This window comes from Thunnus maccoyii, chromosome 8, assembly GCF_910596095.1.
Source record: "Thunnus maccoyii chromosome 8, fThuMac1.1, whole genome shotgun sequence".
Lineage (NCBI taxonomy): Eukaryota > Metazoa > Chordata > Actinopteri > Scombriformes > Scombridae > Thunnus > Thunnus maccoyii.
Genome location: NC_056540.1, coordinates 18,032,241 through 18,056,987, shown reverse-complemented (window position 1 = coordinate 18,056,987; position 24,747 = coordinate 18,032,241). Strand labels below are relative to the sequence as shown.

General features: G+C 40.4%; 2 protein-coding genes across 7 annotated transcripts in view; both read right to left on the bottom strand.

The window, feature by feature from the left end:
• Positions 1-6,575, bottom strand: part of ahnak (AHNAK nucleoprotein) — a 34,385-nt gene extending 27,810 nt beyond the window's left edge. For 4 of the 5 annotated variants that reach the window (XM_042419718.1, XM_042419720.1, XM_042419719.1 and 1 more), the window contains exon 1: positions 6,311-6,574. The gene's annotated coding sequence lies outside the window, so the exon portion shown is untranslated. Of the gene's footprint in view, positions 1-6,310 lie in introns of all 5 variants that reach the window. The other variant, XM_042419722.1, reaches the window with a different exon arrangement.
• Positions 6,576-17,288: 10,713 nt separating this feature from the next.
• On the bottom strand, positions 17,289-24,538 carry eef1g (eukaryotic translation elongation factor 1 gamma). 2 transcript variants are annotated; one of them, XM_042418488.1, is made up of 10 exons: positions 24,442-24,538; positions 23,465-23,623; positions 23,140-23,203; positions 22,518-22,660; positions 22,191-22,334; positions 21,909-22,038; positions 20,722-20,926; positions 19,694-19,866; positions 18,444-18,568; positions 17,289-17,654 (listed from the first exon to the last, which is right to left on the bottom strand). In XM_042418488.1, the coding sequence occupies exons 1-10, from the start codon at positions 24,451-24,453 to the stop codon at positions 17,496-17,498; spliced, it is 1,314 nt and encodes a 437-aa protein (XP_042274422.1). In that variant the 5' UTR covers positions 24,454-24,538; the 3' UTR covers positions 17,289-17,495. The 2 variants fall into 2 exon arrangements, with proteins under 2 accessions (XP_042274422.1, XP_042274423.1); XM_042418489.1 differs by lacking the exon at positions 24,442-24,538 and adding an exon at positions 24,310-24,333.
• Positions 24,539-24,747: the final 209 nt, after the last annotated feature.

Below are 24,747 nucleotides of genomic sequence, written 5' to 3'. Positions count from 1 at the left end.
ATTCAGGTGAAGGGCTGAATTAAAGACAAAGGTAAAAGTAGCAATGTGGCCTCGATCACTGATGTGGGTAAATGCTTATGACTTGTTTGTGTGAGATTTGTTGATGAATGGGATTTGCTATGACTCCCAGATATGTACTGTAAAAAAGAAATATTGTATTTTTTTTGCAATGCCCATATATGAGTACACAAACTCAAAAGATAAGGAAGAGGGTGCTCCACCTTCTGTTCTTAATAGTTTGGTGAGACCACACACACACTCATAAACAGACAGCAAGGCTTGCACAGTAAGGTGAAGTGTGGTTACCAACAGAGGGGAAAGCAAATAAAAACACAAGGTGTGTTGAGGAGTAGAAACACCACGCCACGAGGTGGATCACATCGCTTTGCCTCTGTGCACTACTTGCATAGGGAACAGCTCAGTGCGCGGCCCCACCCAGGCCTCCAGTCACACACATTCCTTCAAAGAGCCGTTGGGCCAGCTGGAAGTGAGCCCAGCCTCTCCCCACGGTGACTAACTCCAAAGAAATGTCCTTTTTCTCTCTGACTCTGACTCTAACTTCATTCTATGTCGCCCACCCTGCACCCAGCCTGAGTGCCCAACCCCCCTGTAGTCAGTCCACCACACCCCCAACCTCCAGGTTCTGCTCAAATAAACAAGAACACCACACTCAGTCAGATATGCACATTTTACTGGCACACTGACACACACTCTCAAATGATAACTGAGGAGAAACACTGGGTCGGCTAAAGGGATCCCCTTTTCACTATCATTATGATCATCATTTGAGTTCCACCCAGGAACTGCACCTGGTTGATGCACCAAACAGCACTTTACACCTCTCTGCCATCCGTTTTCACCCAGCTCCAGACCTTATCTTTTCTTTCATGCCTTGAGGGCACATACCTGGACTGTTTGACTGTTATAGTTTGTGCTTAAGTGGGTCACAGCACTCTGGAAACTGATCAAAGTGGCTTCAGTCAATCCATCAGGTTGAGTGCAATCCAATCAATTTGGTAAACGGAAAACAGGAGCAGTGTGACAATGATTAAAGCTCAGCAGTGTGGGAATAAGACACAGTGGTGCTGGCGAGTGATAAGATTTGATTATGAGCAAATAAAAAGGCCTCAGTGCAGATAAGGAAAGAGGGAGAGAGGAGCAGTGACCAAATCAGTCTTGTTGTCAAAACAGAGTAGACTCCCTGTTCCTCTCACTCCATTGTAGTTTGAGGCAACAAGTTCAACAAACACAAAAGGAAGGATACTGAGAGACACAGCAGGCCCCAGTTTAGGTTCACTCTTCCCTCAAAAAATGCAGATAGGACATGCATGTGTGACACATATAAAAGGAATGTGCGTCAAAATAAATGGTTCTTTTCTGCACTCCATAGTCCACATTGCCCTAAACCAAACCACAAGTCCTGCACAAGACCAAAGCCTGCCCACTGACGCCAACTTGGCCTGCTGCTGATTAAACCATTGTGACTTTGGCAGGAGTCGTACACAAAATGGAAAAACTGAAGAATACTCTTAAAATTTTCTTCTCTTGTTTTTACGAGATCACAAACAAGAGCAGAGGTTGCATTAAAAGTGAACTTCCACAATGCCTTGATTTCCATGTAAATCTCATTTTAAGCCTCATGTTCAGTCAAAGAAAGTTAATATACAGTATGAGGCAGTAAGTTACAGATAACTCATCCTATTATGTCTCATTGTTTTCTATTGCACCCCTAGACATCCAGGGTGGAAGATTCGCTCTTTGAATTTCCTCTCCAGAGGTTTCTTCCATTTTTTCCTTATACACTAATGTTTTAGGGGAGTTTTTCCTTGTCTTCCTAGAGAACTTTTGCTGTGTCAGGAATAGTTGCTATTGTTGGTCTCTAAAGCCCACTCTAAAGCCCCCTGAGACAACGTATGTAATATTGGGCTATACAAGAAAAAGAAAAAAACAGCAGCATTTTTGCAAAAATGAAACAAAACATTTTGGTGATGACGTAAGTTCTGAAAGGACTGAAATGAGAAGTGATCCTGGGCTGGTACTTTGGGGCAGTTTCAGAACCAAAAATAATGAGCAGATAATAAAGTAAAAAACATAGGATGTAGAGAAGCAGAGTTGCGATTCTTCTGCAAAGAGATGTACAGATCAACCGAGCCAAAGATGCAAATGTTTGAACTGGCATAACTAGTTACACTACAAAGAGCTAATGATAAAGACGGATAGTGAAGTTTAAACAGTTATACCACAAATATAACACATCATGTGAGGTTTACAGACAACCATAGCAACTTTATCTAGGCCGCACTATGTAACTGCCCAACTTCAACTCAATTTAGTTTGGCAATTTAGTCAGGATTTGTTTCTGTCTTCCACAGCTGCTGTTTGAACAAGAACAAATGCAAGTCCATTCATGGAGCAGGAGACAAGAAGGTTAAGAGGAGGGCTAGACGGCAACCATAGCAGAAGAATGTATATATAGAAATAAGACTTCCATAGCTGTAGAACTTAAGGCATAAGCACAGCATGGGGATATGTACTCTGTATGTATACTTAGTATGTAGATCACACCAGAGTAGTGCAGAGTTGTTTAGAGAGAGAGTGTTGGATTGCGAGGAGTGCCATCCTTGGGTATCTTGCCAGATAAAGAAAACCTAAACAAAGCTGAATGTATTTCTAAATTTACATTCCAAGCCCTGCTGCTCTGACATTTTGGACACCTCATTCCAAATAGTTTTTGTAACAGATGCTGCATGTCATTCCTTATTCACAGAAACTGAACAGCTTTTGTGGGGGTTGGGGTTTAGGTCAGACAGTAGTGGGGGACAGGTAGGGCGTGCAGTACAGCAAGTTACATAAGTTTTATTGTTTTTTTGACAGTTTCATATCAAAGATGTCTGGCTATGATCTTGCTTTATCAGGAAAAAATTATTCGCACCCTTATTAAATTCTAAGCAAGTTATAATAAACAATCTGAAACAGCATATGCATGGGTGTGACTATCAGGGGTATTACGTGTGACCGGTGATGACTGTCTCATCGTTCCTCTCAAATCACTATTTCTCAACAACAAGGGAAGCAATGCTAATCATAGACGCTGCACAGAGCATACTGAGGGCATGCTGAAACATTCCAAACCAGCACTGGGTGGATGAGAAGGGAGTGGCTGCTGGGTAGATTACCTAGAAAGACTTTCTAAAATCACACACTACAGTTGGATGTTTACTTGCAGCTGGAAAAAAACTAAATTTCCCTCACTGGAACAGTTGTGTATCTTCAAATTTGCTATTGTTTTATTTAACCCATCTCTAGGGTGGGACTTTAGTGAGTCCATGGGAGCTTCAGGACATCCAAGAGTCTAACTTAGCTTCTAAATGAATACTAAGTGTGAAAAAATAAGCTATAGTTTGGTTGTAATCACCATCCCTTCTCTCAGTTTATTCACTATATCCACCTCGCTCTCTTTGCCTCCCCCACGCTGTCCCTACTTCCAACCACCCACTCAACAAACCCATGAGGAAATGGCAGAGGAAGTGTGCTAGAGACCAGTTTCTTTCCGTTTAACACTGGCACAGCTGAGTAACACCACTTGTCTCATCTGTCCTGCCAGTCAACAGGGAAAGAATACATAATGTATTCTTCTGGTGGAGTGCCGTGATAAATACCTTGACATATACGAGCTAAAACTCCAAACAGTCATAAGGCATGTCCTTCGTCTTTAGGCTAGTAAAGATGCTGTTTGTCACATGGATGGCAAGTGCAACAAAATCAGCGTGAGTGGCACTGTGTACTGTAAAAATTAGCTACAATGATTGAGCAAGATTTGATTAATAAAGCTGCTTCAAAATTTCACAGCGTGGTTTTTAGAATTCCAAGTCTTATGTTGCTTCAGGTGACAACATAATGTAGCCTCTGTGCTGCTGCATTGCTGGACAGTTCCAGTATTTAAACAAACAGTATCCGCCTCAAGCCAAGACCGACAAGTGTTTTAGCTGTAGGCAGTCAAGAACCAGTTCTCAAAATGTCAGCGCTTGAAATATATGTTCCATATATATTACCTGTTTGTATAAGCCCTTGCCCTACTTGGAGCAAAACTCTGCACCTATAGTAACATATGGAAAACAATACTTCACAACATTATCACCAGGTAAAACATGATTTTTTTAAATTTAAGAACACTTAACATACTATAGCTTAAATGACAACCTACGACCTAAGGACCTTTTTGCCCTGTGTCACCATATTGCTCTTCAAGCAGTCTGTGTCACAGTCAATCACCTTGACAAGAGCAATTTGAGCAATGCCAGACATTTACAGTTGTGGTGCACTCAACATGAGTTAACTGCGTATTGTAGAAACAACTGTGCAGAGCAAAGCAGAAAGCAGCTTTCCCTCGAACACTCCACTGAAATGACTTTTGGGTGTGGCAGGAGAGGGCTGTGGAGGCTAGGCAACCATACACACAGTTGAAATTTGACTTTCAATCATGATTCAACAAGGGATTATGTCTGGTCTTGATTATTATCTGCTATTTCCTCAATCTGAACAAATACAGTTTATCACTATGTGATTATTCAAGTTGGAACCACACCTTGAAAGATGCCGTTTATGTTTAAATATGTGCTTAAGTCAAACAGAAAACGTTACATCCCTCAACTTTTGGGTAGATAAAATGTATTTCTCTCTTTCTCCAAATGTGCGAAGTCTTAGCTCCCCCTGTATGCCTCAAACCTGGTTTCAATTAGCTTGTCTTTCCAAACCACTACATTCCATTACTCCCCTCCTCGCCCCCGCCCCGCCCATCCCCCCTCACTAACTCACTCCCTGACTCTCTTTCCCCGTCTTGTTCCCTCCTTCTCCTCTCCCCACGTCTCTCCTCCCCTGTACACCCTGGCCGAAAGCCCAGGTTAAGAGAGCCAAGGTAAAAGAAAGAAAGAGGAGAAATCTCGCTATGCCCAAAACTTTAAGAAGCCAGTCATAAAAAAACATACATGCCTCAGTACAAAGCAGCAGTGATAGTTTTTAAACATTCTCTTGCGTAACGCTTGTGTATAGCTGGAGAGGTGGTATGCCTTGTTCAAACACTGACTCATATCATACCAAGGACCCTCAGACAAGTCAGTCTCATTCATCAAAACCAGACTACATTAAAAAGACAGCAATATGAGATTTTCATTGCTCTCTATGAGTATATATAATTATATGGCACAGTACAACTGAGGATAAGCAGAGAAAAAGTTATGATAAAGGAGTCTGGATGTACTTAGCGAACCCCACTGAGACGCCTCATGTATGGAGATTTTCCTCTCTCTTTTTTTGGGGGGGGCATAAAGGGTGTGCCTCAGTGAGGAGACAGCGAGGCAAGAAGAGAGGGAGAAAAAAGGAGGGGTGTGGAGCGAGGTGAAGGAGAGGCGTCCACACCCAAGCTTGTCACTGCAGGCTATAGGGAAGAACCTTTACTTTTTAAACTTGCAAGTCACCAAAAAATTATTTGGATATATAAAGGAAAAACCTGATAACAAACAAGATAACATTATATCTTTCCAGTGCTTCTTTCATTCAACTTTCATCTAATGTCTGAGATAATCCAGGGCTGTAAAAGAGTTTTATATCCCAAATACTTGGGATTACATGTGTAAAAAAAATCAAGTTGCGCCATAATAAAATTTCTACAAATAGACTGATTTTGGGTGTTACCTCTTTATTTCTAAAGGGACTGTCTAAAACCATATGAAGATGCAGTATATTCTCATTAAAAGAATGGGTTTAGCCTTCATATACACCTTGAATAACTACCTTTGTGCTGCAGTTAAAGGAAAACTGAAGTGCGCAACTACAGTCAAGCCTCTGCATTTGTGTGGTAGCTGTGCGTACACACCCACTATGACCTATACTCTATCTAAAATCATCATTTAAAACTTTTGATGATAATCACAAAATCACTGCCACTTTGCACGTTTACAGAAAAAAAAGTGAACTAATATTACACAGTTTTTCTCCTAATACAATCCAAAGCCACAGCAAAGCTTCCCCTTTCAAAAAAACCATAGGATACCACAGGAGACATGTCATAAAGTAAGATAAAGTCACTGTAATCTTACCACTGATACACACTCACTACAAGTGCCAGCTGGGCTGATAACTTAATCACTTTTGCAGCTTCATTGTTTGAACTTTCACCAAGTTATTATAAGTTCATTTCTATTTTGCAGCACAATTAAATTTGAAGCAAAGCACAGCTGGCAACAAAGTTCAGAAACACAGTTTAAAAAAACATTCACTTCAATCTAGGAAAAGAAAAAAAGTGCATCTTTACCTGTGCGCAGTCTTTGCGCCCAAGAAGCCTCACACCAGCTTGAGCATCCTTGAAAACGTGTCCTCTCCCCTTCTCCCCAGCCCAAGAAAAAGCACTTCTTCCAGTCTCAACTTTGCAGTCTGAAGGGATTCTGTCACTCTTTTCCTATTTCTCGATCAACCGAGTTTCCAGGGCGTTTTCTCACCCCTCTCTCCCTCCCTCCTCAGCTCTAAGTTGATTTTAACTTCTTTTTTTTCTGTGTGGCTGCTCCTCTGGGCTGAGCAGAGTGCTTGGACAGGGAGCTGGGTAGGGCTCCTGGTTTGCAGAGGGAGGAGAATGGAGGGGAGGGGACCGGTGCGAGGGACTGGCCCTCAACAACCACGGGACCACCCACTGCTTCATATGCAGGCTCCAATGACAGGCAACAGGAAAAGTGACTTCTGCTTAAAAAAGTTCAAAGAAACATCAATTCACCATAAAATACCTACACTAAATGTTCATAAGTTCTTACGTTTATCAAAATTTAACCAACAGTGAGCGCTTTCGACACTACTTTTGTCAAATACTGTCGAAGTGAGAAACTACCAGTAGTCACTGGTAGTTTCTCACTTCGACAGGAAGGATTTTTTTTGTCATTTCATTTTTTATTCAAGCAAAAAAACATATTGCTTCATCTTAACTGATAATAGTAATTAAAAAAACCCTGAAAGTCATCAGTTTGACTCAGTGTGCCAGTTTTAGGAAAAAGCATGGTACGTGACGCACCTCAGTATACCCAACTAACACCCGTATGAAAGGGGTGGCCTTTAACTTACTCACACAGTGATGAGAGCAGCCTTGCAACGGATCAACAAAATCTGCTGAATCTTTTATATGAACTTGTATGTCATTTTATCATCAATTTAAACAAAATAAAACAGTTTCAAATTGTTTTTCCATCTGCCTCGTTTTTGTTTCACATTTCAGAGGAAGAACGAAGTACACATGCAAGCGCACCACAGAATGGGTATCATATGATAGACAATGACATAAACATATTATTACAGCATTTAAATTACTGCACACAAACTGACACAAAGTTATCATTACCAAAATGACTCAGGAGTGAGTCCTTTACTTACATAAAAAGGCAAAGTGTGTATTTACAAAATAGGTTTCGCTAAAGTTTTTGTATAACAATGACCTTGTACCAGATCTTACTAAATTGTGTGTTTTATATTGAATAACTTTTTTTCTGTTTTGGATTTTGAAATGTTTTCAATATTTTGAGACTTCTTTCTTCTTCATCTTTCTCCATGATTTCATAAGCAGTAAATAGCGATAGAAATAGTGATCTCAGTAATTGTCAGCAGGAAGATCATATTCTCTTCCCCGCAATCATTTTTAAATAGCCATTTCACATGATTTTTTTTTCATCTGGAGGGTGCAATATTTCAGAACGAAACTCAAAAATCACTCTTATTGTTGCAAGTACTGTTCCTCTTACAGCAGACTGTTATTTCACTTAATACTGCTTTACAGCCATCATGTATAGTAATGATGTGTCAATTTTCCTCTCAAAATACTGTTGTTGTTCACATTTCAATCTTGTTTGTAGACTCAATTCAAAACTTTGCAAATGATCATCAAGAGTTATACTGTACAATGACGTTACAGCTGATTTGTGCATCTGTTTCAACAATGTGGTTAAGAAATGAGAGAAGCAGATATGAGTCAAGGAGACAGTCATATTGGGTGGTGTCTCAGACAAATTCAGACCGGGATTATGGGTAATACTGGGTCAGTAAATGAGATTTTACAGGTTTGTAGGTTAAAATGTCTGATAGCCATGAGTATAACGACTAAAACAATAAGAATGATTTAAGATATGTGAGTGCATCCAAGTTTAAGATGTCATGTGGGATGTGCATGGAAGCGTACGTGTGTGTGTGCATGACTATGCTGCCTGTACTTGTGTGTCTGTGTGCTGTTCCACCTAACACACCAATGATCAGCGTCCTTGAAACACCCCTTTTCCACATGTCACATGTGTTCAATGAGGTGAAATAACAAACAACATGCATGGAGTAGAGCAAACACAGGGGAAGTTGCTGCGTGTCTTTGTAAGGAGTTAACAGGGAGTGGCACACATACACACACATATGCACACACAAATATATTTTAATATTACTACATGACACCCCCATGAGTAAAGAGAACTCTTGCTTTGTTTTGGGGGGTTTTTTTCTGAAAAACAGGGTGCAGCTCTTTAACAATCACTATTTGTGTGCATGCTGAGATAAAAGTGAAGCAGTAATCCCAAGCATGTGTAAGATAAGTAGGGACCCTAAAGATCTCTGTATAAAGGGTGTTATTGCTTCACTCTTTGGACTGCAACAGTCTTTTAAATAAACAATACTAAAGAACAGTAAAAAGGCTCCTCATATAAAACACATTGCTATATAACTATTCTGTGAATGAGTAGATGAGCAAAATATCACATCATTTTATCAACTGCAGAGATCATTTGTCATTTGACCACAGTTAACCCTTTGCTGATTTTCTGTGTACACAGCTACAAGACTAGAATTGTGTTGCTGCACCAGAGAAAAGGATCTCTATCCTCCTCACTCAAAGCGTCTTGCCACTGCACCTGTTTGCTCAGATCTTTGCATATTTGACTTTTTGCTACTGAGGTGTGGCTGTTTTTTGCCTTTGATGAACAATTTCAGTTCAGAGCAATTGCTACTTCTGGACAGACGACTCCTGTGATGTGTGCATATGTAAACAGCAGGATGCCTGTCTGAACAGTGTGCTGCTCAACAACTTTTCTGCAGGTTTTAGATGTTTATGGTCACATAACAACCCCTCAGTAAACACTTGCCCTGTTACATGCTCATTACCTACTGCTCAGTGGCCATGTGTAAGCACTTTCACTGTTACTCAAGAACTTATTCTTACATTAATGAGGTGAGTCCAGATAAAAGCTTTTATCACCTACTGATTAACCCTTATTAAAGCTAAATCAATCCACAGGATTTAGAAGAGAACTAGATAAGCTGATAACGATAAGCTAATGAGTTGGACAATGAGCTTTTAAAGAACTGAAATGTGGATTGCGCAATAGGGATATCACGTCAATATAAGGGAGATGACTATTTTGCACATTCAGAGCCTGTTTTTACAAAGTGAATCCTCTCTGCCCGTTACTGTTTTGTGGCAGGTCACCATAGTTGAATACAAGGATATGTGGGAATGGGTGTGTTTCCTGGCCCTAGGTGTGTCAGCCAGTGTGAACCAGTGCAAATAGCTTGGCTCAGACGCACGATGAGTCACAGCCCATAACTACAATGAAAACAGGGCAGCTCAGACTGTAGAGGAGAGGAAAATCAGAGGATTAGATGAGGATGGATGGTTGAATGTGTATGTGGGTGTGTGTGTGTGTGTGTGCCTGCATGTGCTTGTTTGTTTGTTGAGTGTGTGTGTGTGTGTATATGATTAATATCTCCCGCAGGATAAGGAAAGTCACGTGGCACGGGCATGAGCAACACTGTAGCTTGTGATATGATTACAAAAAAGTGACACCACACCTGGATTTAATGATCATTTAAATTGTATCACATATACTTGAACAACTGTTTGGCTCTGCCCATTTTAGCAGTAAGAGCCAGATGGGTGGGAAGTGCACATTTGATTGCGTAACACAGGTTTAATCAGACACAATGGATTGTCTTAACGCATTTCAGTAGTTTTTAACCCAAAAGACCCAAAAGCTGATGAAGGTTTGGGTGTGATCAAAAGAGAGAAAATTCTTGTATTATATTTACAAAATGTCACAATCATTAACAGAAATTCTTCCCTCAATTCAGACAATGCAAGTAGTGTGCTTGGCAAATGTGTGCTGTTTCTATGAGTCATCAAGATAATTTGCTAGAACATGAGATACAAAAGGATTTTATTCCAAAACACGTATGAGAATGTAACTCAGTGTTTGCTGCTCATTTATTCTTTTTCTTATCTTAACTTTTTTAGTACATATATCACAGGAGACAACTTCTAAATTTTACTTTGAAAGTAAGGGGTGACCAATAATTAATTATGTAATTGCATGTATCTTCAATTGTCTATGTGATATATAACTTTCATTGGCAGTAATCCACAGCAAAATTGTGATTTACATAAACAGCCAAACTATTCAAAGCATCTGCTTTCACTGAAACTGATCTTGTTTGCTGCTTTTGTGGTTACTTGAAAATGTCAATAAAATTAAAAGTCTTTTAAAGAGCCCAGTTTGCATCCCAAGAGGTCATTGTTAAAAACCGACACTCACTGCACAAACCAGATTGTGTGCACATAGAACTGCTCTTTGTATACTGACTTCATTAGATTTTTAACACAATGCAACATTGTCAATATTGTGACAAGTGTTTCACCAGCCGGTACTGAAGATACAGACAGATAAACATTGTCAAAGAGGCATTGTCAGTTTTGAAGAATGTCAAAAGAAATCTACTACAGATTCAGTCTGTGTTCCTCATAAATGAATGAATGCACCATTGTTGAAAATGAGTCAAAACAGCTGCAAAATTAAGCAGCATGGCATATGTCCCTACTACTGTTTCCAGTTTACTAATACAAAATGAAGTCTCTTCTACCTTTTTTTTTTTTAGATATTTTCAATAGATCTTACTTTTTATTAAAATAGACCTGTAATTCTTTATCGTAAGATCATTAATTTAAACAGCCTAATTGTGATCCCAATGCACACGACAATATGTAAAAGTATAACACAAACAAGCCAAAGAAAATCACAGATTTGCCAGTTTGAGGCTGTGAGGGGGATAAATTAAAAAATCACCTTTACTCCAGTATGAAGATACAGATGAATGCAAGTTTTTGGTCATAAGCTCCCAGTCCCAAGATGATGACAGAGAGCTCAGTAAGTGAAGCAAGACAATTTATTCTTGTGATAGTTTTATCATGTATTTCTTATTTTTCTTTATGGTTAACATAAAAACATAGACTTACACACACCAGTTGAATTCTGTATACTGTATACCATTTTTTTGCCAGCATTGCTGCATAATCAAATTAACTCCACAGGTTGTTGTTGCAAGCCCCTTGAATTGTATTGTATTATAATGTATGTAGTATCATGAGCAGAATTTTAATTTAATGCTATTAAATTCAATGAACTAGGAAGAAAAGAAAAGCATATAAAACAGCTGCTGTTATAGTCCATTTACCATTTAATAAGGTCTTTTAATAATTTCCTGTGCATAGAGGCCATTTCTATTTAGAGAGTGTAATTTTATTCCTAATAATGGAGCTGAATTAAATTCAAAATGTTAACCAGTCAACTTCTTTGTTTGAAACTGATTCGGTGACTTTTCCTTCTACCTTCTGTTTTCTCAAAAGGCCAGTGACGCTTTAAATATAATTGGAAAATTCCTGACTTGTATAATTGCTGTGAAAGTTAAGAAATGGCTTTATCCTCTATGCGCAGCCTGTTTTAATTTATGTCAATAATTTGATTTAACTTAATTTAATTAGCACCACTAATTTGATTTTCTTCATCTTCTTGGCAAATTAGTTAGACCATGGAACCAAAACCAAACCAGAGCGATAACGCACAAACAAAAAGTTTACTCATAACTTCATCAACTCTTGCATCATGTGTTACATTGTATGTATTTCCATGCATGTGATTTTGTGTAGTGAGTAAGCAAACCACAAGTGGATTTAAAGTCACATTTGAGAGCAGAGTGTATCCATGGAGAGATTACAACTACAAAGAAATCACAGTCAGCTAATGACAGCGTGCACTACTCAAGATACACTATCTTGCAACACGCAGGTCGATCCGCCTTATATTTGCCATCACCATAGTAACTCATCATTGGTAATCTTTTTGGAATTCCCCACAGCGCGTGCTCCCTCACACACACACACACACAAACACACACAAACGCACACAGATGATTCAGAAAGGCGAGCTGCTCCTTTGGTACAGAAAAGAATGTAAGGGAAAAAAGGGGAATGAGAGACAGATTGAATTGTGGTTTCCACTGCAAGTTGTGAGTCACGAACACGAGGGAGAAGACTATTCTGGGATGGCTGCTATAGCAACATAATAAGCAATGGGGGCAGGTACTTGCAGGCATGTTTCCATAGCAATGCCCTGTGTGTGTATGGATAAATATCACATGCCACAAAGCAGTGTGTAGCGTAGTAGGGAACTCTGCTCCACTTTGTTACATAAAGTTTGTAATTGTTTTTTAGAGAAGATGTCTCCCCCTCCCCTCTCTTCCTGTTTTCCAATACAGCCTAAACAGTCTTTTTGTGTTTGCACACAACTCACCTGAACTGACCAATGCTGGGAACACCTTTCACAGGTTGAGGCTTGCTACTGCTGTCACATTGTACTGTCAGAGTAATTACGTGAAACTTAGCTTCAGGTGTATGTGTTACCCAATTGTTTCAACATATCAACCCCCAGAATATGAAGTAAGTCCCTAGATATGACACATTCATTGAGAAACAGATAACACAACTGTGTTTCCACTATGTAATCCATTTCCTTACAGTGCCTTACAATTACTCACTGTTCACTATTTTTATCTATTGATCCGGGGAGGGGGACTGATAGAGAGTTTTGCAAGAGTTTCTCTTTCCTGTGACACACCTCCCATCTGTTGTGCTTCAACACAAGCAGATACCTTTCCGAGCTGCACATTCCAGTCATAGCTGTAAATGTTCCAACACTCCAACTCTTTCTCTGGGTGGGATGTAAACCACCGGCAAGTCAATACATGAAAACTGCAATTAATCCTTTCATAAGCAGGGTTGGGGTACCATACCTACTGGTTGGTTCAGAGAGCTCCTCCAGGTCTAAACTGCCTGTTACCTAACTGTACATTGCAAGCGGAAGTCTACAAAGGTCTTTAAAAGAACTGAAACAATATAGGTTTACTCTTAATTGTGCTGATTTGAGGTCCTGCAAAATACCTATTTGCAACAAGGGACAATTGCACTTCTATTCCATGAGAAGATAAATGATAGCCTGGAGCCAATTTGAAAATGGCAGATTCAGTCCACACCCAAACCACAAAGTGGTTGCAAAGCTATTATGTCTCATTTGAATGTAATATTTACTAATATACAGTGTTGTATACTATACCTTTGACAAATAGCACGTCGACAGGAAGATCAATGAACTAATTATTATTATTATTATTGTATTTTATTTATTTACTGAACTTTTTTATTGTTTTCCTCATTTTCCTTGGGACAGATCAATATTTCTGCACTTCATGTAAGTGCGTATTAGTTTAGTTTTAGTTTGACAACATCACTCCTCCCGCCCCACCTCCAGATTCTGGTAATATGAGCCAGAGGCAACTCTGGGGTTTCATGTCCAGAAAAGCAGGGGCTGTCTGTTTTCCCTCCGCAGTACCTCTCCTCTCCTCCCTCGTGTCACGCACTTTCCTCTCTGTAATCACACTGGCAACCCTGGTTGCAGGGTAACACAAACTCCCCAAGAAATAACTAATTAAAAATCACTTGGCTGTCCCACTTCAACTTAAGTATGTTAATTTTCAGGCGATGTTATGTAGCCACGCCTGCTTAGTTAATAAAATGCCATATCATCTTGTCTTTCCCTTCCTACTTCAACTATTTCCCCTCAGCAGACTCACCTTTGACCTCCCTCATTCCATTCCAGTGCTGAATTACTACTGTTTTAGTGCCACAGAGAAATTTGCGGCTCACACCCCTTTAAGTTCACAAATGGGAAGAAACGCCCCTTACTCCAGAACAGAGGTTACAATCCGAAGGTCATTTTCTTGCGTAGACAGAAGATACATGGATGTATATAGATACATACATTTCCACCACGATAGAAAGCTTGCAAACTATGTTACACATTTTTCATGGAGTCCTTATTTGCCTTTTTTATTAATTCTAGTTTAACATTCAAATGCCTTTGGCTCTTCCTCAAAAGGAAAAAGGAGACATTAGGGGTGAAGTAGCTCTCAAGTGCTGACTAAGGATCCATTTTCCTGCCCTCTCTCCTTTTGCTTAAGTTTAGAGTGTTTTCTGTGTGTGAGTGGGATCTGAAGCCCAACCCCAGACTAGAGGCTAAGGAAAACTCTATAAAAGTCAGAGGGTGGGACTGTGCATGTGTGGTGGCTGAGTGTTGTTTCTGTCCGCCTGGAGACATCCCTACGACCGATTAACACTGACACACTCTTGTATTGGCTATTAAGCCCAGACCGTGTTGCAGATCTGTAAACATGTCTAAAGGGGAAGAAAAATCTTATTTAAGGATTCTGCGGTCCCAGCTTCAACCTAAAAAAAAATCCAAAAAAACTGCACATTCTACTATCTAATTATAAATCTCTCAGTCTGGAGTCACAAAAAGCCAAAACACGAGGAACTTCTATACCTACAACATCCACAATGTATTAAGGTTCTTTAGTGAAAACTGTGTTGGATTTCAGCCTTTAGACTCCCCGGTGTTAGTGCTTCACCTCGCTGTCCCGAGCCCTCCACCGACCGCCTCACTCTTTTCCAGATGTGTGTCTTGCACCACCAGATGCTCAGCACATGCAGACCATGCCTAAAGCTCCTACAGGGGGCTGACAGCCACACAGGGACCTTGTGTGGCGAAACAATACCGCCTCTCTCTGTGTTCCTCCCTTGCCAGCACTCTTCGCTGCCTTTAAGAAAAATCCCCCCTTCACGCACGGACATAGAAAATGTCCAGAGAGCAAGGAGAGAGGAAGGAAAAAGAAATAGTGAGTGTGTGGCCAAGAGAGAAATAAAGACCAGGGGGAGGAAGGCTGGCAAGGTTGGAAGAGAGAATGTTGCTGTTGGCATAAGACTGCGTATTGTTCTTGTGGCTTTCTTTAGTTTCGCTTTTTAACTCTGAAGTTACTAAACACAAATAAGGATCAGGATATCGTATGGACTTGATTTTACTGCTGTTGTGCAGGAAATGTGCCATAAGCACCTCCAAACTGACATTAATCTCATATTTGCTTGCATAATGAAAAGGCTTTTGTAACACCACTCCCTCAGCTATCGAAGGGTTAGCCATCAGCAGTGTTGTAACTGCTGCGATGCTGTGAGTGAAGTCAAAGTTATTTGCTCAAGTTACAGCCCTCTTCCACCACGATCCACAGGATGGGTGAGTCATGTGTTCAAGGACTTGGGCGCTTCGCTGTTGTGGGAACATTTCCATTTTCTGATTTCCATGAGACCACAGAACAAACTAAAATGGCCTCCCTGATTCAACACTATGGTGGAAGATGGTTGCGCCAAAATGATCTTGAATCACACTTAGTGAGGTGGAAAAAATGACACATCTGACTCACTCCAAGATGAGATTCCTCTCTTGTGCATCTCTCATATGAGTGTGAGTGTTTGTCAGGGGGAAATAGATCCACCCATGATCTTCTAAACTTTACAAAACATTCATTGATTAAATTTGGATTTACTTTAATACATTGTTTGTTTTTTCTCCTTTGCTAAATATATTGCCGAACATTTCAAATGATGATGATATGAAAATAATAAAATAATACGGAAATAATGATATGCCTTTGTCCAAAAGCCCTATTTAACCCGCAGCTACAAACAGTCCACAATGACGCACTGAACAAAGAATTCAGATGAGACAGTGGTGAATAAGCCAAAGTGCAGGTGTGGGGAAAGCAGTTATACAAACTTTCATATGGTTGGGTGTGTCCAATTAAATCAAACCCTTTGTCTTCACAGTACAGCATAGAATCTACCAAGCACAGACAAAATTCATGTAACGCTTCAGAAACATTTACTTCTATCCCAGCAAAAGGAGTAATTGAGGATAGAATTTTGTTTGATTTAAGTCTTCAGTCATGTGAAAAGAATGATTGAAACAATATCAGTACAGAAAAAGGCAGATTAAACATGGTCTATCCCACTTACAGGAAATCTTTTCTTCTAAGCTCTAATGTTATCAAGTTGCAGGAGCTGCATTTCAGCATTTGAATGGGGCGTGGTCAACAGATACAACATATCTTTATATCTGCCTTTTCTCTCATTCTCAAATATGAAACAATTGCAATATACCATATGTAAATGTATGTATTTGCATAATTAACATTTAAGTTGATTTAACTTCAGCTTCTCAATAATAAACAAAGCTCTGGTATTTCACTCAGAGGGAAACTCTCAAGGAAAAAGGAAAAACCTTACATCAATGCCCCTTGTGCCTAGTCAGAGGACATCCAAGTGGATGTTTTTTTATTTATAAAGTTTTGTTCCAGGCTTCCTCTCCTAGGAGTAACACGTATTATCAAAACAAGAGCCCATGGTTTAAGACAGACACCATTCTCATCTTTTTGTGCAGACCACAGAGCTCAACCCAGTCATTTTCCTTCTCTTGTGGATGTTCTCTATTCAACACAGGCCCTACAGCTTTCCTATGGTAAGTCTTTGCCTGCCCTCTGCAGGGTTAACACAAAACAGCAGCAGAAGCAGAACTGATTCAGAACAGCTGCTTCAATTACACTAAAAGTTTGAGTGTCTGCTTTGAAAACCTTTGGTGAGTCATGAACGTCATTTAATACGAAGTTGAAAAGCATTGTTTCACTAACCTCGTCTGGTTGAATGTTTGAAATCTGATGCAGCTCACACCACACTGACAATTAGTTGGGTGTGGTCAAATGCAAACTGTTGCATCTGTAACCACACACGGTGAATGTCAGGGTGTACTGAATACACAACTTCAGTAATGCAATAACTTCAACCACCGGAAGTCAGGGGGGAAAAAATGCATTTGAACTGCCATTATTTTATTCACAGTGCACCAAATGGTTTGTCCTCACCATTAACAGTCTAGGCACCATTAAACAATCAACTGAGCAGGATTTATGAATTGAACACATATGTAAATTAATTACCACTCAAAACACAAATAACCCCCAAAAACTCACATTTGACTCAAGTCACAGATCACAAATCAAATTCCATGAAGGGCATTGTGGAAAATGCTTTATTTCGCAGCTCAAACAGAAAGCCAGTTTGGGGCCATTGAGACAAAATTCACACTTGTCTTCAAAACACTGTCATTCCAAGTCATTGTTGCAGTTTAGTAAGCACGTGGTGGTTGAAAGTCCATAGGTTTTAAGTGTTGGAGAGCAGAGGCGTAGAGTGCTTTTGTTCAGACTGTCTCAGTGTCCTCTCACTTGAAGACCTTGCCCTGGTTGAAGGCTTTACCCACGTGCTTGAAGTCTCCTTCCCAGGCAAAGTATTCTTTTACCATGGTCTTGCACTCCTCACTGTTTGGATCCAGCTTGCGCCAGTCGTATGACTCATAGTCGATCTGCCAGTCTTCAGACAGCTGGAGCACGGAATAAAAATAATTTCAGTGTGAGTGAATTACCTTCAAATTTGATAGATTACACAACACTCATAGTGGCTTATCCAACAACGAATACTTGGAGCATCACATGATGAGCATTCAGAGGAAGATCATGAATGTTCAGTGTTTGTTTTAATAATCTGAAGAATGTCAAACTTCTAAACTTTTACTGATAAGACTTTCATTTACTCAAAGCGATGTTTAAAATTTGAGATGCTATCAAATTTAGCCAATAACAGAGACCCAAACAAACTAAAGCAGTGCAGATTACCTACTCAATCTACTCCATCTGATATCTCATGTCCATTTAAGATCTCAGTTTGATCTTGTTTAATGTGCCCACAGCATGAACCAGCCTTTATACTCACTGAAACAGAGATGACTGGGATGAATATGGTCTCAGTTCTCTCTTCCCCCATCAGATTAAGACTTAGTGCCATGAATGGACACTGCCTTGCCCAATGACAGGGGATGTCTACTTAGCACCCAAAAGATTTCCTGACTTGTGTCAGTACACATGTACTTATCTACCATGTATGCTTTAATATGAAAATGTTCAATTTTGCAACATTTGCTGATAAGACTATCATCCAATCGCTGTGTCGCTCAGGAAGCTTCTGTTTATTGTTGAGCGTAAGTCAAAGTATTTCATAGTAACACTACACATGAATGACAAATCAGTGTCAAGAAAACAGCCAGGAAATGCTTGAGAATGTAATAAGATCAGGACATTGTGGAAAGTGTGATCATATTTTTGCTAATACTTACAGTGAAAGCCAGCTCCTGGCCTCTGAAGATCCAGATCCCAGAGATGCTGCTGTCGTTGTTGGTGCCAAACAAAATGACACTGGCAAAAGCGTTCTTTCTCAGTTTGTCCAGGCGCTGGAACATGCCTGTGAAGAACACAAAGGAGTTTTTAAAATCAATAGAAAAGAGGGAAAAAACAAACAAACAAAAAAAAAAACCCCACAAACACATCACTAAACACTTGACTACAAGTTTATCTGGATGCTCCACACCAATTTCATGCCAGTCTTTTGAAATATGGCCTAAGAAAAAGGAAAAAAGGTCCAATCTCCAGAATCTATACTACCTGTAAAGTAGTTCTGTCTCCTAGAGTAACATTTCAGAAATCTCAGTCTCATTTCATGTGCCCATAGCATGAACCAGCCTTTTTACTCACTGAAACAGAGACGACTGGGATGAATATGGTCTCATTTTTCTCTTCCCCCGTCAGATTAAGACTTGGTGCCACGATTGGACACTGCCTTGCCCAATGACAGGGGACTCAATTTTTCCTAAGATAATGGTGAATCCTGATTAAAGTACAAGCCTCTTTCTGCCACCTACATGGTCTGAATGCAGACTACACGTGGTATACTGTGCTCTGTATTCTTCAACAATTTCAAGAACATGTTGACTTTCTGGGCGTTTACTGATAAGATCTCATATCCTCTTGTTCTCCGAACATGATCATTATCAACTTCCCTGAAAAGCTATGCCACATTGAAGTCTGGGCCAAAACCACTGATTGAAAGAGGAACTGGTTGCTACTTGTTACTACAGAATCTTCCAGGTGATTCCCATGGAGTCAACTTAACATGAATGAGATATCCACCACTATTTTGACTCCTCCATAAAACACTTGCCTCCTCTGATCTACTTCAACGCCAAAAAAAGTTGTCAAAGCAGCCTACAAATACTTGGTCATATTCACATAAATGAGCAGAACCACCTCCAAACTGGACTTGCATTGTCTTTGACAATGGAAACACACGAGCAAAACCCACACCAACACAAGAATCTACTAACCCCCCATTCACAGAGAACCAATGCCAAAATTTGATCGCAATATCTTCTGACCAGTGAGCCACCACATCGCTTCAGTTGAGCAAGTAGGACTGATAAAAATTCAACGTGCACCTTCACAACAAAAATGGCTTCAATACACTATACAACCCCTCATTCTCTTTAGGACAAGGGTTGTGTTGGGTAGAGTGGCTGCTGTTAAGTCTCACCTGTGATAAGGTTGCAGCTCTTGAAGGTAAGTGTAAGCTCTTCTGGGTATTTGTACTGACTATACCAGATGGAGTATCCCTCAGTGTCAAAGTGCTCCCAGAAGTGGGGAACGGCTACTGTTAAGGTGTCCTCATTGGAGTACTTCCTCTTGAACTCATCCATGACAAACGTGCTAAAAGGAAAAAGAAAGGAGAAAAACGAGGTCATATACATCTGTACATGTAAGGTGGAGAGTATGACAAAATGGGAGAAACTGTGTGTTGGCAAAGGGACATTGCTGAAAAGTCAGCTACATAAAAACGTTATCTTGATGCTCAATGTTAACTAGATTAGTTAAAGTTTCTAGTTCTCTTACAGTAACCTTCCAATATCCTAAGGTCAATTGTAGATCTTGTGGTGCAATTTAATACATTGTGCCCATAGCATGAACCAGCCTTTTTGCTCACTGAAACAGAGATGACTGGGATGAATATGGTCTCAAGTTTTTCTTCCCCCGTCAGATTAAGACTTGGTGCCATGATTGGACACTGCCTTGCCCAATGACAGGGGACAATATGCTTTTCCCAAAGAGGGAAACTTCTTGATTGGTGTTGACGCCAATTTCCATCCACATCCAAACATGAGCAATTTAATGTTCAATGTGCCATCAAAAAAGTGCACTCCACCTACTTCCTGAGGGTGAAGCACACTTATCTTTGAAATGTGCCTACTTCCTTAGCAAAATGTAAATGTGACTATATTTTACTCACTCAATAAACATTACAAATAAAAACCAGGGGTGGTAAAAACATGTGCCATACACAGTCAACAGTTTCCACCCACTGATTTGCACTCCAAGCGGAGGGGTAAGTATTCAGGGAAACAATCTGCCAAGATGATCAGCTGGTATGCAAATTTGCAGACTATTGGCTCAAATGACCACTAGTGATGCAGACTACCATCTAGAAATTGCTAAGCTAAGAATGTGAAATTCTAAATGACAAAAATGAACATACTATAGACAGGGAAAGGCTGCAGATCTCTCTACCTCTTTGGCAGGTGTGCAAAGGGGTCCTTGGCTTTGGGCTCAGCGGCCAAAACAGCATCGCAGTCATCCATCTCCTCCTCTGGAGCAGGCTTCTTCTCTTCCTTTTTCTTTTCTTTCTTCTCCTGGGGCTTGGCTGCCTCCTTGCCTCCCTTCTCTTTCTTCATGGGGGTCTCTTTCTTGGGCTGCATCTCAGCAAACTTCTTGGCTGGAGGAACGGAACAAAACAATGAAAAACATGTTTTCTGTGTAATACGTTCCAGTTATCTGACTTTTGTTCTGCACTCAGTCCAGGACTTTGGAGCTGAATTGTGAAATAGTACAAGCAATTACAGCAATGACGTCTGTTTAAATGAATTTTTTTGTCCCTTAAAAGTTATTATTTAATGAACACTAACTTAAACTACTGTGTACACCCAGTTATCTCAAAAGACATGTAGTGCAATCCTTGTGCCAAATAAATCATCTTCCTAACATTTAAAAATACAAGTAAAGCAAAAGACCTTTTGAAAAGGACACTCTTTCACTTCAACAATTTGGGGTTTTCAAGAGACAGTTTACATGTATGTATCTGCATTAACAGAACTGAATATCCTTTATAAAGAGAAAAAATAAAATTAGAAATTAATTTCCACACCTATTTCATTTTGATACACGTCTTGATAGGATACTTCAGCAGAACCAATTAAAGGTCTAGTGTGTAGAATTTAGTGGCATCTAGTGGAATGATTTGGCAGAAGTGCAATATAATATTCATAAGTATGTTTTAATTAGTGTATAATCCCATGAACATAAGTATCTTTTGTGTTTTCATTACCTTAGAATGAGCCCTTTATATCTACATAGGGAGCAGGTCCTCTTCCATGGAGTCTGCCATGTTGCACCGCCATGTTTCTACAGTAGCCCAGAATGGACAAACCAAACACTGGCTCTAGAGAGGGCCTTTTGCATTTTCCATGAGTATCGCAGCCACCGTAGGTTCTCCTACATGCTTGGAGGGGGGATGGGGTATTCAGTTGGTTGCAGTTTCCAACCTCACCACTAGATGCCACTAAATCTTAAACACTGGTATTTTAAATCAGTGACACAGAGGCAATGTCTCTAATTTCACAGTCTCAATTAAATGATATGCTTCTGCAGCCAGTCTTGTGCCAAGTGTGTGCCTGTTGATCTCACTGCTAATAACTCACCATCAAACTGGGCCATCTTTTCACACAGCTTGACCTCCCCAAGGACAGCCTTGAACTGGGGCTGGTTGATACAGGTGACAAACCAACGGGTCACATTGGGGTAAGGCTGACGGAAGGAAGGCTCAAGGACCTATCAGGGAGATAGGGGCATTAGGATACTCAAGGCAGAGGGGCTTTCTGGAAAGCATTGTGACTCAAATATCATTAGAAGTGTTACTCTAAGACGTCAGAATCAATCAGCAATGTGTGGCTGGCTGTGCAACTGCTGTGTTCATGTCAAACCTGTTTGTAGAGCCAGAGCATGGAGCAGGCCACAGTGATGTCAGCAAGGCTGACCCTCTCTCCCACCAGGAAGGTACGGGTGTTCAGGTGCTGGTTCAGCACTGTAAGGGCCCTCTTCACGTCCTCCTTGGCCTGCTCTGTGGCCTGAACAGACCCAGACAGAATAATGACTATGCAGGATTACACAACTAATATACAGTCAAGTGCCCAATCATGCCAAGTCCTTATAACAGGGTGTTGTACTACAGCCAGCTGAAATGGCCACAAACCACAGTTACCAAAGCACTTAAGTCTGAAAGCTTGACCAGAAAATGCTGAGCTACACACCTGCTTGTTGAACTGCATGATTCCCAGAGTGGGGAAGACCCATGCGCTGGCTGGAGGGATGATCTCTGAGTCAGCGAAGTTCACCCACTGCAGCACCTGGGCTGCGGCCTGGGGAGTGGCACCACGCAGGGCATCATTGCTCACTGCAGTTGAAAGGGACAAAATAATTCTTATAAAAGAGTACCCCAATTTATCATTGCACCCCTATAAACGCTGTCAAACTCATGGCATGTTTTATTCCTTGCATTCTTCTTCTTTGTCAAAACCTGGCACCTACATTACCAACAGTGCATCTCAACTTCATTAACTTGACTGTGCGAATTTGGTTGTGTTATTTCGTACCCATTCTACACTTTAAGAGATGAGCCTTCAAAAAAAGTGGGATTTCATGGCATCATAAATCTAAGTCCTTTAAAAACTAGCGTAGAGACAGTTAAAAGTGCAGACTAGATAAAAAGTCTGTTTTGATTGAAATGTACCTTTCCATTAAACCTACTGGCACATACTATACTTTTTAGACTTTAGGAAATATATAAATACAGACATTTTGGGTCAACACCTAAGTTGAGAGTGCATAAGACACAGAGCAAACCATTTAATTATTAGTAAATGTGAGACTTACAGTAGTGAGCAATGGCATTACTCTCAAACAGACAGAAGCCGTCATCTCCCTGGTAAGCGGGTACCTACAAAATATAGCAGAATTGAAGTATAATTTAAAGCATTTAGCAAGTTTTAGTACAGATAATCAAGCAGGTAAGTGCATTCAGTTACACAACAGTGCTGTGGTCAAACCGGTTAAAGCCTTTCAACTTAGTTACATTTGACAATTAGTTAATATAATTGGACTAACTGATTCAACTACATTCATTGCAGACATTGAAACAAAAATAAATGTAAAACACGACGAGCATTTCTGTTCAACCAACAAAATCAGTTGCACTAACCTTGCCCAGAGGGAAGTTGTTGAGGAAGGCAGGAGTACGGTTTGTCTGCCCGAAGGTGAAGGCAGGGGAGCTGCTGGCCACTTTGAGGCGAGCACCACTGTACTGGGCTGCAATCTGAGCCTTGAAGGCCCGCCAGTTCTCTGGGTACGTGTACAGAGTCTGTAAAAAGGAGCGGAAACACTGCAATTATTGGACAATTAAATGCACTGAACAAATCTACATCTATCAAAGGATGCTCTCATATCAATATATTGCTAATGTACAACAAATCATGTACTCTGGCCTTTTAATGCAGTTCTACTTTAAAATACACAACGTAGCGTCTGGGAGAATACTATTCTTAACTCTGGATGAATGATGCCATCCAAAGCTACATGCTCAGCCATTTAAATGGACTGGGCAGGAAGGGGAACAAGGAGAAGCTGGAGAAGATACATCTCTCCTAGCTACCACGATCACATGTACTTCAATTAGCCAACTACAAGTGAAAGCTGAGTTAACAGCTATATTCACGCGCCTATTAGCATGCTTACAATGCTAACTAGCCATCATTAGCGGAAATAAAGCACAACAGTCTTCCATTACTTAGCTTTAGACACTAACTCAAGCAAAAGGTCTTCTTTAGGACGACACAAACTGAACATAGGCACTGACGTTAAGCAAAAATGTCCATTAAGGTTCCACCAAGTTTTCCCACAATGAAACTAGCTAAGGTAACGTGGCATGAGCCTGGCCCAGGAGAGGGGCGTCATTCAGCTTGAATGCAACGTCAGGATAGCAAAAGCTAACGGTTGTTACAATGAACACTGAATGAAATTATCGGTAAATACACAGAAGAACAGCACCATAACAGCCAGAGAGGATCAGTGACATACAAAGGTGCTCAATAAGAGTGAGGATGGGGCTGATTTTAGACGGATTGCACCAGGAAAGTACAAAGAAAGCTCAGTTTCTAGCTATCGCTCCATCTTACTCACCCCTGCCGCCATCTTCAGGACGAGAGAAAGAAAGAACGAGGGCGCGCTCCACTGACGTATTTACGCCCGCAACACGTGCGCGTCCTTGAAATTTCCGCGTTCACGCATTTCCCCTCATGTTATATACCAACCAGGTGATGCTTTGTCACACAGTAGCGCGTCTCAGCTGATACTTTTAAAGATAATAAAAAGTAATACAGATGTTATAATAACAACAGTTGAGCTGTGCATCGAATATCTTTGCACACATAAAAATAAAAAAGATGGTTCTGTGATACTTTTTCCTTTTACAAGTACAGAAAATGA